The 13686-nt window shown below is 38.7% G+C and overlaps 1 protein-coding gene across 1 annotated transcript in view; it reads left to right on the top strand.

Moving 5' to 3' along the window:
- Positions 1 to 13686, top strand: part of JAG2 (jagged canonical Notch ligand 2) — a gene marked incomplete at its 5' end in the record, with an annotated part of 68133 nt that overhangs the window by 25326 nt on the left and 29121 nt on the right. The window contains 2 exons of the mRNA XM_084288406.1: positions 5747 to 6001; positions 7125 to 7185. Coding sequence (XP_084144532.1) covers positions 5747 to 6001; positions 7125 to 7185 — 316 coding nt within the window. The remainder of the gene's footprint in view (positions 1 to 5746; positions 6002 to 7124; positions 7186 to 13686) is intronic.

Raw genomic sequence — 13686 nt, 5'->3', positions numbered from 1 at the left:
TGTTACAGAGAAAGATAAGTGTTCAGGCATTGAGATAGCGAAGATTTGTGCCCCAGATTGTCGTCATTTCCTAACTATAGGTTCTATTCTCTGCTGCTTCACTGACCATCCTTATAAAGCAAGATGCACCAAGTGCACACAAAAAAGGCAAAGCTAAAATAATACTGAGGCTATGTTAGAGTTTGAAGGCCCTCTTGAAGACTGGGACCAGTTCCACTTGCGTTTTCCTGGCAGACTTTCTTAACTTAGGTTTTCCTAACATAGTCTGTGTCTAGTGATGAAGTAATTGAGTTTGTAGTTTGTTCCTCAGTCTTCCCTCTGTTAAAATTAAGTAATTTTTGTCCTGTCTAACAGCTTCAGCCTTTTCTAATGGGTATGTTTTCTTTAGATCTCTGGTAATTCATGTTGCTGCAACCCTTCAGTTGGTCCACAGCCTGCTGAATGGCAGTTTACCAAGCTGGACATGGTATTTAAATGAGATCTTGTGTGCTGAGCAGAGTAAGCCTAAGTCTTGAATAAGTTTAGATATCCTACGTAGGAACAGATTGGAGTCATCTTATTTGGATGTTTTTTTGAAGAAGTACTACATGAAGTTCCTTTATTCAGATAGCTTCCAGCTTGGGAATAGTTTACCTAGGGGCAGCTAGTACAGTGAGTATTGAGTATTTGCTCTCCCCCTATTTCTAGGTGGCTTATCAATTCAGGAAATTGTGTAGAAAGGAGTGAGTGTGAGGACCCTATCCTGCAAAGCATGAAGTGGGTGCATTTAAAAGCTGATTTCTTTTTAATAAACTTAATAATGAACGGTCTCCAAACTTTTTATGTTTGTCCTTGAATCTGCAGAATCCTCTAGCGAATCTGTAGCTTTCAAACCCCAGTTTTAAGAGAAACTTTTAAAATATTCTTGATAAGGGGATAATTACTTTAGGCTTGTGTTGTTTTTCCTTTTTATGCCTTTCAGATTTCTTTAACGTGCTTTAACAAAGCTGTGTACTTCCACTGATGTCAGCTTTTTCCCGAACTTCAAAACAACCTAATGTATAATGTCTTTAGGAGTTCCAGTGGGCCATCTCCTTTAAAGAATGGTTTCAATGAACTACAGAAGTCCAAGTGTCTCAAATTACAGTCTAGGTCTCCTGAGAAACTGCCAGTGAAAGGTGAAGTTCCCTTTAATGTAGGCTGCCAGAGAGGTGCTGTTAACTTGCATTGCATCTGAAACTGAGAGAGGCTTGTCATGTGAATTTTGTTGTGCTTTTTTAGCCTATAATTTGACAGAGGACTAGCTAAACACATGTCTTGAGGTTAAATGTTTCAGTAGTCTGTTTACCAGTCTCATGAAAGAGATCTGTTGGCTTTTTCTTTCTCTCTCCAAGAGCAGTCTTGGCAGGCGATGCTCCAGTAGGTTTTCCCCTGTGAATCTGACAAGATGCAGGGACTGCTCCTTGTGTTTCTGTATGCTGCCAAACGGGACAGATCAGTAAGAATGCACACCTAAGGGATTAAAAGAGGAACACAACATCTCCAGTGAAAAAAGGGACAATGTCTGCATCCTGGTGGGAGAGGGGAGGAATATCTGTGGAAAGCTGAATTCCCTGATGTGTACTGAATGCTGAGTAAACCTCAGGCTCAGGTTTTATGTCTTCTGTTGCCAGTGTGAGAAAGCTTAAAGTTCCAGTCTCTCTCTGAACTGATTGATGGTGCCAAAGTCAGGTTTTACTTCCCTTTAAGGGGATGAGCAAGGCTGAAAGTTGATTGCAAGTCCTCTGTTCCCATTTGAACTTTTGATAAGGTATTATTACAAAAAAAAGGTTTCAGAATAGTTCTTTTTCCCCTCTATATGTACCGGTATCCTGTATTCTTCCTTGCAAACATCAAATGCAGGATTGCTTATAGTAGTATTATAGTAGCGTATAGTAGATCTGTGAAGCATGCATCTCAACAACTCGGTCAGGGTATATTTATCCCCTGGTACTTACCTTAAAGTGCAGACTGTAAGAGGGGCTTTAAAACATAGATTCCCAAACTTTTCCTGTGCTTCCTTCCTCCTCTGTGCAGCAGTATTGGCAGGACACCACCAAGCTATGGACTGGGAGTGAAGCTTGTGGCAGTGTAGTGTTACCACTTGTTTGCTTTGTGAGGGTGAAGGAGGGGGAGAGGAAACTGGCTTAGATACAGAATCACTGTGAAGGGCCTGTTTTCTGTCCTCTGTCACAGCAGTTCTCGCTACTTTCCAGGTAAGTCACTGACTTGGCAGCTGTCTAGTTGTACAGCAGAGGTCTGGGCAATGCTTAACCCAGTGCTGCTGGTATGAAGCAAGCTGGCATCTTCACACGTGAAGTAACTTTCCATTCGAGTGCTTGTCTGCTGCTGGGATGCAGATTGCCTTCCTCTTTCATCTTAGTCTGTAGGAAACTGATCTGTCCTTACAGCTTTAAAACCTTTGCTTGAAAGATGCCGAAGACTGTACCTCCTAAGATGGTACCTCCTGTTCATTTAGGCACAAAGTACATATGCTACTGTGTTCGTCCCTTTGCAAACAGCTACCAACACTGCCTCTTGTATTGCCCTGTAAGTGCCTTGTTGGGAATGTCTGACCTCTGCTAAAAGTCAGCGTGTTGATGAGTGAATTTCTTAATTAAGTGTACTCATGGCTCCTGATAGCAAGGGTGCAATTAAATACTCTTAAGATAAGAGTTCCACTTCCAAAAATCAGATGCTTTGTGAATGTTAATTAAGTGGGAACTTTGAGCCATCACCTCCTTTTGTGCAAGTCCTTGTTCTGCCGTCTGATTTTCTAGAGAAGTGTGCAGGAAACTTCTTTCATCAAGGAAAAGAATCCTCTTGTTTCTGAGGAGTATGAAGGGGAGGTTATATCAGTTCTTTGACCAGTAACTGGATTCAGCTATGTGGCTTATTGCCTTAGTGAGGGCTAAAAGTACTGTGGGGTTGTGTTGTAAGGTGAGTTTTAATGGTAAACCAGATGCAGGGAGCAAACCTGCCTCACCACAGTAGTGACATGTAGGAGAGAATATCTTCAGAATCACTTTGGCATTGTGGGGGAGGAAGGAGAAACCCTGATAAACATGTTTCACACTACTTGGATTCACTATGAAGTCTGAAGTAAAGCAGAATCTCTTTATTCTCAAATTTTACTATATTACTTACGAATATAGTATTAAAACTAGATGGCTTGGAGCTGTTTTCCCTGGTACCTTTTATTCGGTGAATTATTTCACTTGCTTATTTAGGCCATTGAGCTCTTTTACTGATACAAACCAAAGGAAAAGCTATCGAGACTATGTTCTCTTCAGAGGAGTTTGTGAAGGTGGAGCTTAATGTTTTTATTAAAAAAATAATTTTGCCTATTTCATTTCCCCATTTCTTTACCCCAGGTATTAAGATGAATGTTCTGCATAGGTGTATTTGCCAATAGCTGTAATGCTTATTCCAGTTTAACTGGGTTTGATGAATCTTCTTTAACTTAAAGATGTTTGATAAGATTTTTATTAGTCACTCCTGTAATTGCAGGATGTGTTTTTCAGTCCATCTGATGCACTTTGATAAAACCCTTTTTGGGGTGTATGGCTGTGGCTGTTGCAGTCATTTCAATGAGCCTGTGTTGCTGATAGCTGGAAAATAGGTTTATAATGCATACTTGCTCTTTAGTCGAATTCCTTGACCATCCAGTGACTCGGCACTTTTTGTCAAGGCTTTTAGATCAATAGTCATTAAAGAAGAATCATATTATGAAAGGATATTGAACGTAATCATGAAGCTTTTAAAGGTGGTTGGTGGTATTTTAGATACCCTGCTCAGTTGCAAGCAGCTTTCTCTGGCTTGCAGGCTTGTTCAGTCTGCCACTGACTTTGTGCTGCTGGGTGACAGAGGACTTTGCATATAGGAATTTGAGAGTCAAAGAGTTAAAAACAGACTTCAATGTGTTTGTCTAGCCATAAAATGTTTTATGCAGACTAGTCTAGGCAAGCATGAATTATAGCCTATACATGGCTTTTACCACTTGTAATATTAAAGCAGAGAGATGCTTTGGCTTAATTGGAGAACCTTTCAGTGCTTAATTAAAACATAGCTTTTACCTTTTACTTCAGTATTCTTTAAGAGGAAAGATTTTTATGGTAGCAGCAAGCTTGAAAAAAGATGTCAAGGTAACAAAAGCAGAGCCCACTACTTCATTACGTTTTGGTTTAACGGTGGAATGACTGAAAAATTGTTAGTTGAGTTCTCTAAGTACAGCTTTGGTGGCAGATGTACAGGATACTTCTGTGCTCTCAGTAGCTTCCCAGGTGAGAAAGTCACTTTCTTGGCATTGTTTTCTATGCCTGATGTGTTACTGAGCAGTAAGTATGTAGAATGCACTAGATGAATATGAGAGTTCAATATTGCTTGCTATCTCCTTGGCCTGTTTTATATCATTAATAATCTGAAGTTGAGACCCTATCTCACTATCATTAGTCTTTCTGCATGTACAGTTCTTGGTTCTCTGTTTCTTTTAGTGTGTTTTTTAAAGAATCTTCATCCGTTAAAGAAAATGGACACCAAAGTGCTGAACTAGCAATATTATAGTAACTTCATAAATGGGTATGAAATTCATGTACAGTAGTGGACTTTGTGTCCCTTTCTTGCCCTGAATAGTGCTTGGAGTTTTCAGCTGCAGCTTGTGGTCACCTAGAAAAAATAGTAGGATGTTACCAGACTCAAATAGTGGCTTGAGAGCTTCCAAATGAGATCTCTCATCACTGAGGTCACTTGCTGTCTTTGCTTACTCTCAATATTTACTCACACAACTGCCTCATCTCCTAGTACTGAAGCCATTGTATCAAGATTAAAATACATAAATACAAAGTTGATATTCGTAAAAATGACAATATTTGGGGTTGGTGGTTCCATAATCTTACATTTTAGAATCTATTTGTCCCATGCAACTGCTAAATACTTTGTGCATGTGTGGTCTCAGCTAACAGGCTGGCAGTAGCAGTGCTGCTGCTGTCTGTGTGGGCAGGGCAGGATGCTTGTGAGAGTGTATTGCAGCAGTGGTCATAATTATCTGTAGTTCCACAGGGGATAAGGATAAGCAGGATACAAAGAGAACGGTCCCTTGGTAGTCCTTGGTTCACGTGTATGTTTCTTCAAAAAAGCCACGTAGTAGCTAGACAAAGTATTCTATGAAATGCTTGTTAAAGATGTTTTGCCTTCTTTATAGAAAATGATGAAATGGGAACAAGTTGGTTGATGTGTGTAATAGTCAATGCTCTGGTAGGCTTAATTTTACAGTAAATTAACAGTATACTATTTTTTTTAAAAAACTACTCTGGCACCAGAGAATGTTTACAGTATTATCTCAGCTACTAGATTATGCAGATTTTGTGATTTAAGAGGAACAGAAAGGAGGCAAAAAGAGTCTCAGATCAAGATAAAGCTGTTGGTTGTCAGTATGTGGGTGTGGTATGTTTGGCTGCCTTGAAAAATAAGTTATTTCCTATGGATTATGTTCCAGTTTTTTTAATATTTCCTTTGGGACACTTTTTTAAAATTGGCCTTCCTGTAATGAACTTTGCAAGGCAAAGGAAAATTCAGTTACACAGTAGATCTTTATCACTTAACATTTTTCTTTACTAGGCTTTCTCTTAACCAATTTAGTACTTTGGATTTGAATTTACACATTTGTATGCTATCAAAATCATCACCTGTTGAATTTACCTTTTTTTTTTTTAAAAAAAAATAAAAATAGGTGAAGACTTGTTAATAGAACGAGTGGCGCATGCTGGCATGATCAACCCAGAAGATCGGTGGAAGACACTACAGTTTAATGGTCCTGTTGCCCATTTTGAAGTTCAAATAAGAGTGAAGTGTGATGAAAATTACTACAGTGCTCTGTGCAATAAATTTTGTGGCCCTAGAGATGATTTTGTTGGTCACTACACATGTGATCAAAATGGAAACAAAGCCTGCATGGAAGGTTGGATGGGAGAAGAATGTAAACAAGGTAGTATTTTTTTTTTTACTTTGTTTTAGATTAGTTGTATTGTTAATATAATAGAAACCCTTGCAGTAGTTGATACATGTAGTATCAGTGCTGTTGCATATTAATTTTAACACATACAGATGTTGTCCTTTGAATACAAGTCTTTTTCAAAGCATAACTTTTTCTTGTTACTTCCTCTTGAAATCAGTTTGAAAGATGGTGTTAAAATAGGAAAAACTCATCCTTTGAGTAGTGAAGCCCAGGGCAGGGTACAGTGTTTGCAGTGTGTGCTGTTGGGGGTACACAACGTATTTAGAATTCAAAACACTGAAACAACCTTATGCTAACCAACTCTCTTCAGAGGTGATGTTTCTTAAAAACAAAATGTACCATGCTTGTAACAAAGCAAAATGTACTGTTTGTAAACATGAGGTTTTTTAAACAATGATGGTAACAGTAATACTGTAGACTTTTAGTCTTGTAAAAATTCCCGTAACATCTTCACAAATGAAAAAGTTTAAAATTTAATATATGCACAGCTGAAAGCTTTTTGATAGCTCTTAATATGAACAGAAATTCAAGTGTAATAATCTTAATGGACCACTAATCTTCTATCAAATTTTTGTTTTGTCTGTAGTCTCTCAGTGAGTAATTAGTGCTAAAATTACTTGTCATACTTACCTTTCTGTTGAGGGCTTCTTGTTTTTGTTTTGTTTCTTTTCCTCTCTAGTAAAAAGCTGTTAATGAGGGGGAGACCATCTTTAGGATTTAGTCAAGACACATGTATGTGTTCTGAAGCTTGGGATTTCTAGCATAATATTAAATTGATTTAAAAAAAAAAAAAAAACACTATTTGATAAATGTCAATTCTGATGCTCTTGTTGCAAACCTATTTAATTCGGTAGCAACTTTTTCAGTGAGATACCCTGAGTTATTTTTCACAAAGCTGCTGTGGTGGTGTTTTATGAAATAGCTAGCTAGAAGGTAGGTGTATTGGAACATGCCTAGGGAAGAAATGCTTTGCATAAGCAACAAGTAAGTTACACCACAAAAGCCCTAGCTGAACAGTTCTGGATTGCTGCTATACCAGGGGATATCTGGCTACCCAGACTAACTGAAGACTAAAACTTTTTTTTGTTTGCAGCTGTATGTAAACAAGGATGTAATTTGCTCCATGGGGGTTGCAGTACACCTGGGGAATGCAAGTAAGTCTGCATGCTTGAATATTTTACTTCCAAGTACTGATATTTCTATTTTTTTCCGTGTACGCTGCTACTCTTAAAGGGCTTACTTTAAAATTGAAGGGTCTGTACAAAAGCATGGATGCTACTAGATATGAAGTAGACATCACATGTAAGATACTGTTCTGCAATGCTGTTCTATTTCTGTGCTTATAGGACTTGAACAGATATGCTTCCTGCATTTATCAAATGAGAACCATCCTTTTTTCAAAATCCTTAGGAACTTAGATCTTGATATAAGGTTTCTTTTCCTTTTAAAAGGGTGACTTGCTCTTTAAGAATGGCTATTACAACTACGAAATGCTCCCAGTACTAGAACACTCAATGTGTACATCATCACCAAAATATAATAGACTTTTTCTCAAAGAAGCTTTGTTGGGTAGTAATGTTATAGTAGCAACTGAAGCGTCAACCTAAACTTTATACTCTAATTGAATGTTCTTGGTCCCTGGATATGAGAGAATGGTGTCTGAAATGTTTGTGCAACTTTGTGATTAAGTAGACTATAATAGCAGAGAAGCGCTGATTGTTTCATTGTTGAAGTTGCATCTAATACAGTAGGTCATGGAGAAACAGGTGCTATTTTTATGCTGGGTATTGAAGAAATGAGACTGGTCTGCTTGCAAATTGGTGATTCTTTGTTAGTTCTTAGCTTAAAACTGACCAGAGGTAAAGTTATATCGAGTCTTTGCTTGGGATGATATAAAACTAATGTCTGTCAGAACCCCTGAGAGCTGACAAATATCATTGAGTCAAGCTCTGATAGTTTAAGGCGATGATGATTGATCCTCCTCCTAGCAAACAGTGGCCATCAGGGAAGTGGCAGAAGTTGGATGCAGGTGTAGCCTAGCTTTGTTTGCAGGGTTTGAAGTGCTGGTGTGTGAGCTGTGACAGCTGATGAGAACAAGTCCCATTCTGCTGGAGAACTGGAAGTTTCTGACAGTAGGGTATGGCAGATAACAATTCTAAATCATTGCATTGGAGTGGTTTTATACTGCCCTGAAATTTCAGTCAGATGCTGCTGATTTGTGGAAGATTGTGTTGTAGGTCTTGAACCTGACTGCAAATTCTGTGCTAATACCAGTATGTGAAGTACATTGGTGTTGTGCATATGGTGTTTTACTTCTGAAGAGCTAAGAAATCTCCTTTAAAAAGATTATTCAAGGCAGATATTTATCTAAATTATGGTTGTGTTTTTGTAAGAGTATTTTTAATGGTATTTAGAATCTCTCCGTGTTAAAAATTTTGCTTGTGGTTTTAAGTATTATGAGTCCCTCTACCTCTTGGTGATCTTTACTTAAGTATTCCTTTTTTTTTGAGCTTTCCAGGAACCTTGAATCTATGCTGAACTCTGCTTTATGTAGGGTTTTTGGGAGCCCTGTGCCTCTCTGAGTCTTAGGAGCCTGTGAATGTTTGCTTCTGAAATGCAAACAGCCTTTGAATGAAGATGAACCAGCTTAAATGTAAAAAGTTGTGGTTTGGAGTGCAATTTCATTGTGAACTTTCACTTCTCTCAGTGGTACTGCATGTATCAGGAAGGACAGAAGTTGGAAAGGTGGAGGAAGGTTTCAAGAGTGGAATAAAAAGCCCTTGAAGATGAAATCTGGGTTCTTGTGATACCTTTTTTTAAGGTGTCTGAATAAGGAGTCTCATGAGCAAAGCCTTCCCTTACAGAGTCTCACTGACATACATGAAAAAGCATCTAGTGGTGTAAGTCTAGGTGCTTTTTCTAATCAGCCCAGATGACCAAAGCTTATAGAAGCTTCTGCAGAAGGACTTTGACCAAAAATCTCACTACTTCGTTGGATGGATTTTATCTGAAAAAAGTACTGGGGGGAAGAATAAGGGACTTACTGGTCCAGATGGGTTGTATGCTGTTTATTTTCCTTGCTTCTTAACACAGGTCTGCTGAAGCAATAGACTGGTGGTCAGCATGTTGAAGGAGAATACTGATTTTTCTATATATGGCCACTGTATTTCCACTATTGCAGAAGACTCATCTCTCTTTAAAAGTGATTTGTTTGCTGGAGCTCTGTCCCACAGATATCTCTAGTTTGCATTTTGTAGTGGTTACTAGGCTATGTTAAAAGTGGAACTTCTAACCCAAATGGATAATACTTCCTATAGAAAAAATGATTCTGAACTAAAAATAAGTAAGGCTTAGAGACGTGACCTTTATCTTCAGCAGTACAAAGGAAGCTGTTATTTAAAAAAAAAAAAAAAAAGTTTGGTGCTATTGAATCATAATCTAGATTGCTCCTTCCTGGTTTTTGGACAGTTGCCACTGTCATTTAACAGGTGAAAACAATGTCCTTTTTTTAATTCAGAAGGAAAATGAAAATGTGAGAAAAACATGGGTGTGAGATGTATGGAAATCTACTGGTGCCAATAGCTCCTTTGTTGCCAGAGTGTGCAATGGCATTTATAAATAGAGTTGGAAAACGATTTCCATCTTCATCTTGTATGAACATGCAAATAACTTAAGCAGTGGCTCTGAGGCATCAGCCTAACTCTCGTAGCCAGGCTCTACCCTCTGTGCTTTGATTTTTCCAAAGTAATTTAGAGCTGTTCTTGGATTAAATGTTCTAGCAAAAACAAATATTTAATATAGCTAAATGACTGCAGACTGCTAATAGCTGATAGGCAATTAGCTGAAATGGGATCTCATCAGTTGAACAAGTTCAGGTACCCATTGTTTTGAAGAGGTTATGGTGAAGTTGGCTATTTCTTTGCATTTTCATCAAATAAATTAAAAATAGCAGGCCTTATTACAACTTAGTATAGGAAATTGTTTTGTGGTATCACTGAGTCTAGGTGATAGGCTTTGGGTTATTCTGAAGGCAGCTCGGAAGTAACTTGATGAAAAGCGAACAAAACGACATCCTTGAGGAAAGTAACTTAAGTGAATCTTTCAAACATAGGAAAACAGTCATTTTAAAACAAAAAAACCATGAACTTTATCCATATCCATGTTCCATATTTGACAGCTGTGAACTTTCTGGCCTGCAGTGGGAGGCCAAATGGTCTTGTTGGTTGATTGACTTCACCAAACGAAAGCACTAGGAAAGACTGCTGAAGCAACACTGCCAAGCTGTAAGAATTGATGCTTTAAGTATGTTTTTGCATCATTTTAGGTGCTGCATTAAACTAGGTAAAGAAGAATGTAGTTATCTAATGACTTATAACTGGGTTAGGCTCAATCATGTTAGGAAATTACCAAAGTGAACATAGAGAAACCACAAATTGACAATCTCTTTCCTTGATTAAAACTGCTGACTGGTACCACTCTTAAACTGTCAGTAGGCTGCTTAACAGCTTAATCTTTTACTTCCTTGTGATCTAGAGTGGTATGGGCTTGGCAGACGTTCAGTTATGCCTCATGTCTGGTCTACGTTGTCATATTCCTGCTGGGATGGTGTGTTTTCTGATGCCTCTCTCCTTTTCCTTTTTGTCTTTGAATGCTCAAATGTCTTTTTGAAGCAAAAAGGGGTCAGATCTCAAATACTGCTCTGCTTGTGCTCAGCTGCATCTCTGGAACTATGGTAGGCCCTAGGTTATGTCCTGGATTTTTTCCATGCAACTGTGATGCAAAAGCTTCTTCAGAATATATAGGCTAACTGAAATGAACGAGAACTGAGGTTGTTGATAGTCCTCTAACATGAATTCGTGCAAGCTGAGCAAAGCCAGCAGACGATGTGTACAACTTCTGAAGCAAATTAATTAATTAACTTCTGTACTTCAGGCTTACTGTAGAATTGCTTTTGAACTAATTGTGGTAAAAATTTGGCTTTACAATGCTAGTGTGATTTATTAGTTTATATGGAATCATGTACTTGTTTCAGTAGGGCAAATGTAAGACTTCTCAAACTTGCTGTCCCAGCTCACACCATGCCTTCTGTAGTCTTGTATTCAACTTTAGTCCTTCAACTTTGTGTTACTGTGTCCAGAGGTGCCTGCAGGTGCTGTGGACCTCATCCCAAGTGTTTGTGTGCACTTAATCTGTTGCTGTAAGGGCCAGAACAGGCTCAACTATCTTTCGGTGTTTTCCTTCAAGACATGCAGGGACAAAATCCCGAGTTGCGAAATGAGCTACTACTACCTGAGGTGTTGGGAATAATAGTGTTCTGGAGATCCTTTGTTAATTGTTTGAGGCTTTCACAGTCTTCCCTTCCTTTTGAGTAGGAGGCCAACTGATATCACTAATCTCTTGCTTGTGTTTTCATAACAGTTGGATGGATGATGCTGTTAGCATCGGTACTGGGGAGCTCTGCTTAAGCTACAGAAAGAAAAAATGGATTCTAGTAAATTCATGCTTGGTTACAGAGGTCTGGTGAGGCAGTTTGAAGCAGGTCATTATTGAAGCACTCTGTGGAGAGCTAGCAAGAGATCTTACAGGACTTTAAAAAAAAAAAAAAAAAAAGCCTGCTTCTAAAGGTGGGGAGGAAGTAAGAGCATGAACTTCAATGCTAGTTAGCTCAGATTCAAAATTCTACCACTTCCAAACACCTAGAAAATGCTCACAGATGATGAATTCCTGAATAACCAGGACTTGTCAAGAGCGAATCTGAAACAACGTGGCTTCCTTCCACAGTGGCTCCACAACATGATATTCATTGGTGAGAAATCTCCTAAGCTGAGCTAGAAGTCTTGTGTGAGCCGTGCACTAGCTGCCACACCATCTGACCTTTTCAGTTTCTGCAGTGTTGGACTGACTGTGATCCTTAAAGTGCTGGTGGCTGTTGCTTGTTCCTGCAGGAGTGGGCTTGGTACTTGAACATCTGCTCCCATCTCCTCTTTCACACCAAGATACTTTATCTTGGTTTCCAGTTTCAAAGGGTTTGCGAAATTATTACTGTTGCTGCTCTCATCATATAAATGCCTGTTACCATAACCAGTATGATTGTACTACACATCTCGTGTCCTAGTGGTAAGCTTCCTGGGGGTGCTGGCAAATATTTAAAAAAAAAAAAAAAAAAAAAAAAGCATATTAAGTTAGAAACAAAGTATGGAATTAATATTTGTCTTAATTGGTCAAGGAACTGAGGCACATTCTGCACTGTGCATTAAATGGGTAGTGGATAGAAAGGCACAGAATATATTCTGGGTACTACTTGCCAGTAGAACGCAAGTGAGAGCAGGGAATATGAACATGTACAATCTTAACCTATCTGGTAGTAGGTGGTGCAGACAAATTAGAACAGTAGATTAAAAGCTTTATTGTTGAGAACCTGATATCCATGCTAAAACCACTTCAGTTTTGCTTTTAGGCTAACTCTAGTCTGTTCCAGGACTGAATGCATGTTTGCAGCTGGAAGACATGAGGTGTGCTCCTGGCATACTCTGTCTTATGTTACCTTAGCTTAACCTGAAAGGAATCCAGTTCCTTTGTTCCAAAACAGCTCTGATGTGAACCAACACACCATCAACAGGAATGATCAGGCAGTTCACTGAAAAGCATGTTCGTGATAGGAACTAGCACAAATGTAGACACACCCTTAGATCCACTTACTGCAAGTTGACTGAGCAGCCTTCCCCATGTGTTCCGGGTAAACAATGTTGAACCATCCCCTCCATCATCTTCACAAAACTAAGTAAGGTATTGGAGCAAGAATGTTAGCTTTCAGTGGTTTTATTATAGGAGAAACAAGTTTGTAGGGAAAGGTTTGCATTTTTCATCCAGTAAGAGCTCTGGGAATGAGAGTAAAAGTAGTCGAGCTTTTGGGTAACTGAAGGATTTGAGTATACTAATGAGCATCTTTTCCGAGTCACAGAACTGCTATCATGTCTATTTCAAAAGTAGGAAAGGGGGAGAATGCATTTCTGTGATGTTACCAAATCCTAGTGAGTACCGTGCTAGCTATAATACCGAATCTGGATGCTCATAGTTGTAGGATCATCTAACAGACCATATTGCTCCATGCTATGCAACGGTCTCTTGAAGCATTAAACAGACTTTCTTATAGTTATTTTAAGTAAATAACTAATATAAAGCTATTGTTCTGGCCTATGCAACACCATCCTGTTCACGTCATCAGAAAATTCAGTGGTTTTCCATTTAAGAGGGTTATTTTTCCCCCACCCCAAATGATGCGTTTTGCTTCTGTTCTTAATGTCACTGTTTTGCTTCATTTTCCTGTGTTCAGTTTTTGGCCACAGATTCTAAAATCTGTGTGGGAGAAGCTCCCTGCAAAAAGCCTGCTTTAAAAAAAAATAACACGTGTAAATCACGTCACAATGATTTTTCCTCCTATATTTATAGGATATGCAAGATACCGGTGAAGTGGTAATTAAAGGCTTTGTACCACTTTGTGGATATCCTCCCGAGGATTTATTATTATTTTTGGGCTATGTACTTTGACCTAGACTTCAGAAGTAGTTTTGATTTCTTTTTGTGCTGTTGGTGGTGTAGGTCTACTTACACATCAGTTGCCAACTAAGCTCCCTGTAGCTAGATGTAGAACAGAA

The sequence above is a fragment of the Netta rufina genome, assembly GCF_964035555.1.
Source record: "Netta rufina genome assembly, chromosome: 5".
NCBI classification, from domain to species: Eukaryota; Metazoa; Chordata; class Aves; order Anseriformes; family Anatidae; genus Netta; species Netta rufina.
The sequence above is the reverse complement of the archived record's forward strand: the minus strand, read 5'-3'. Positions and strand labels throughout refer to the sequence as shown.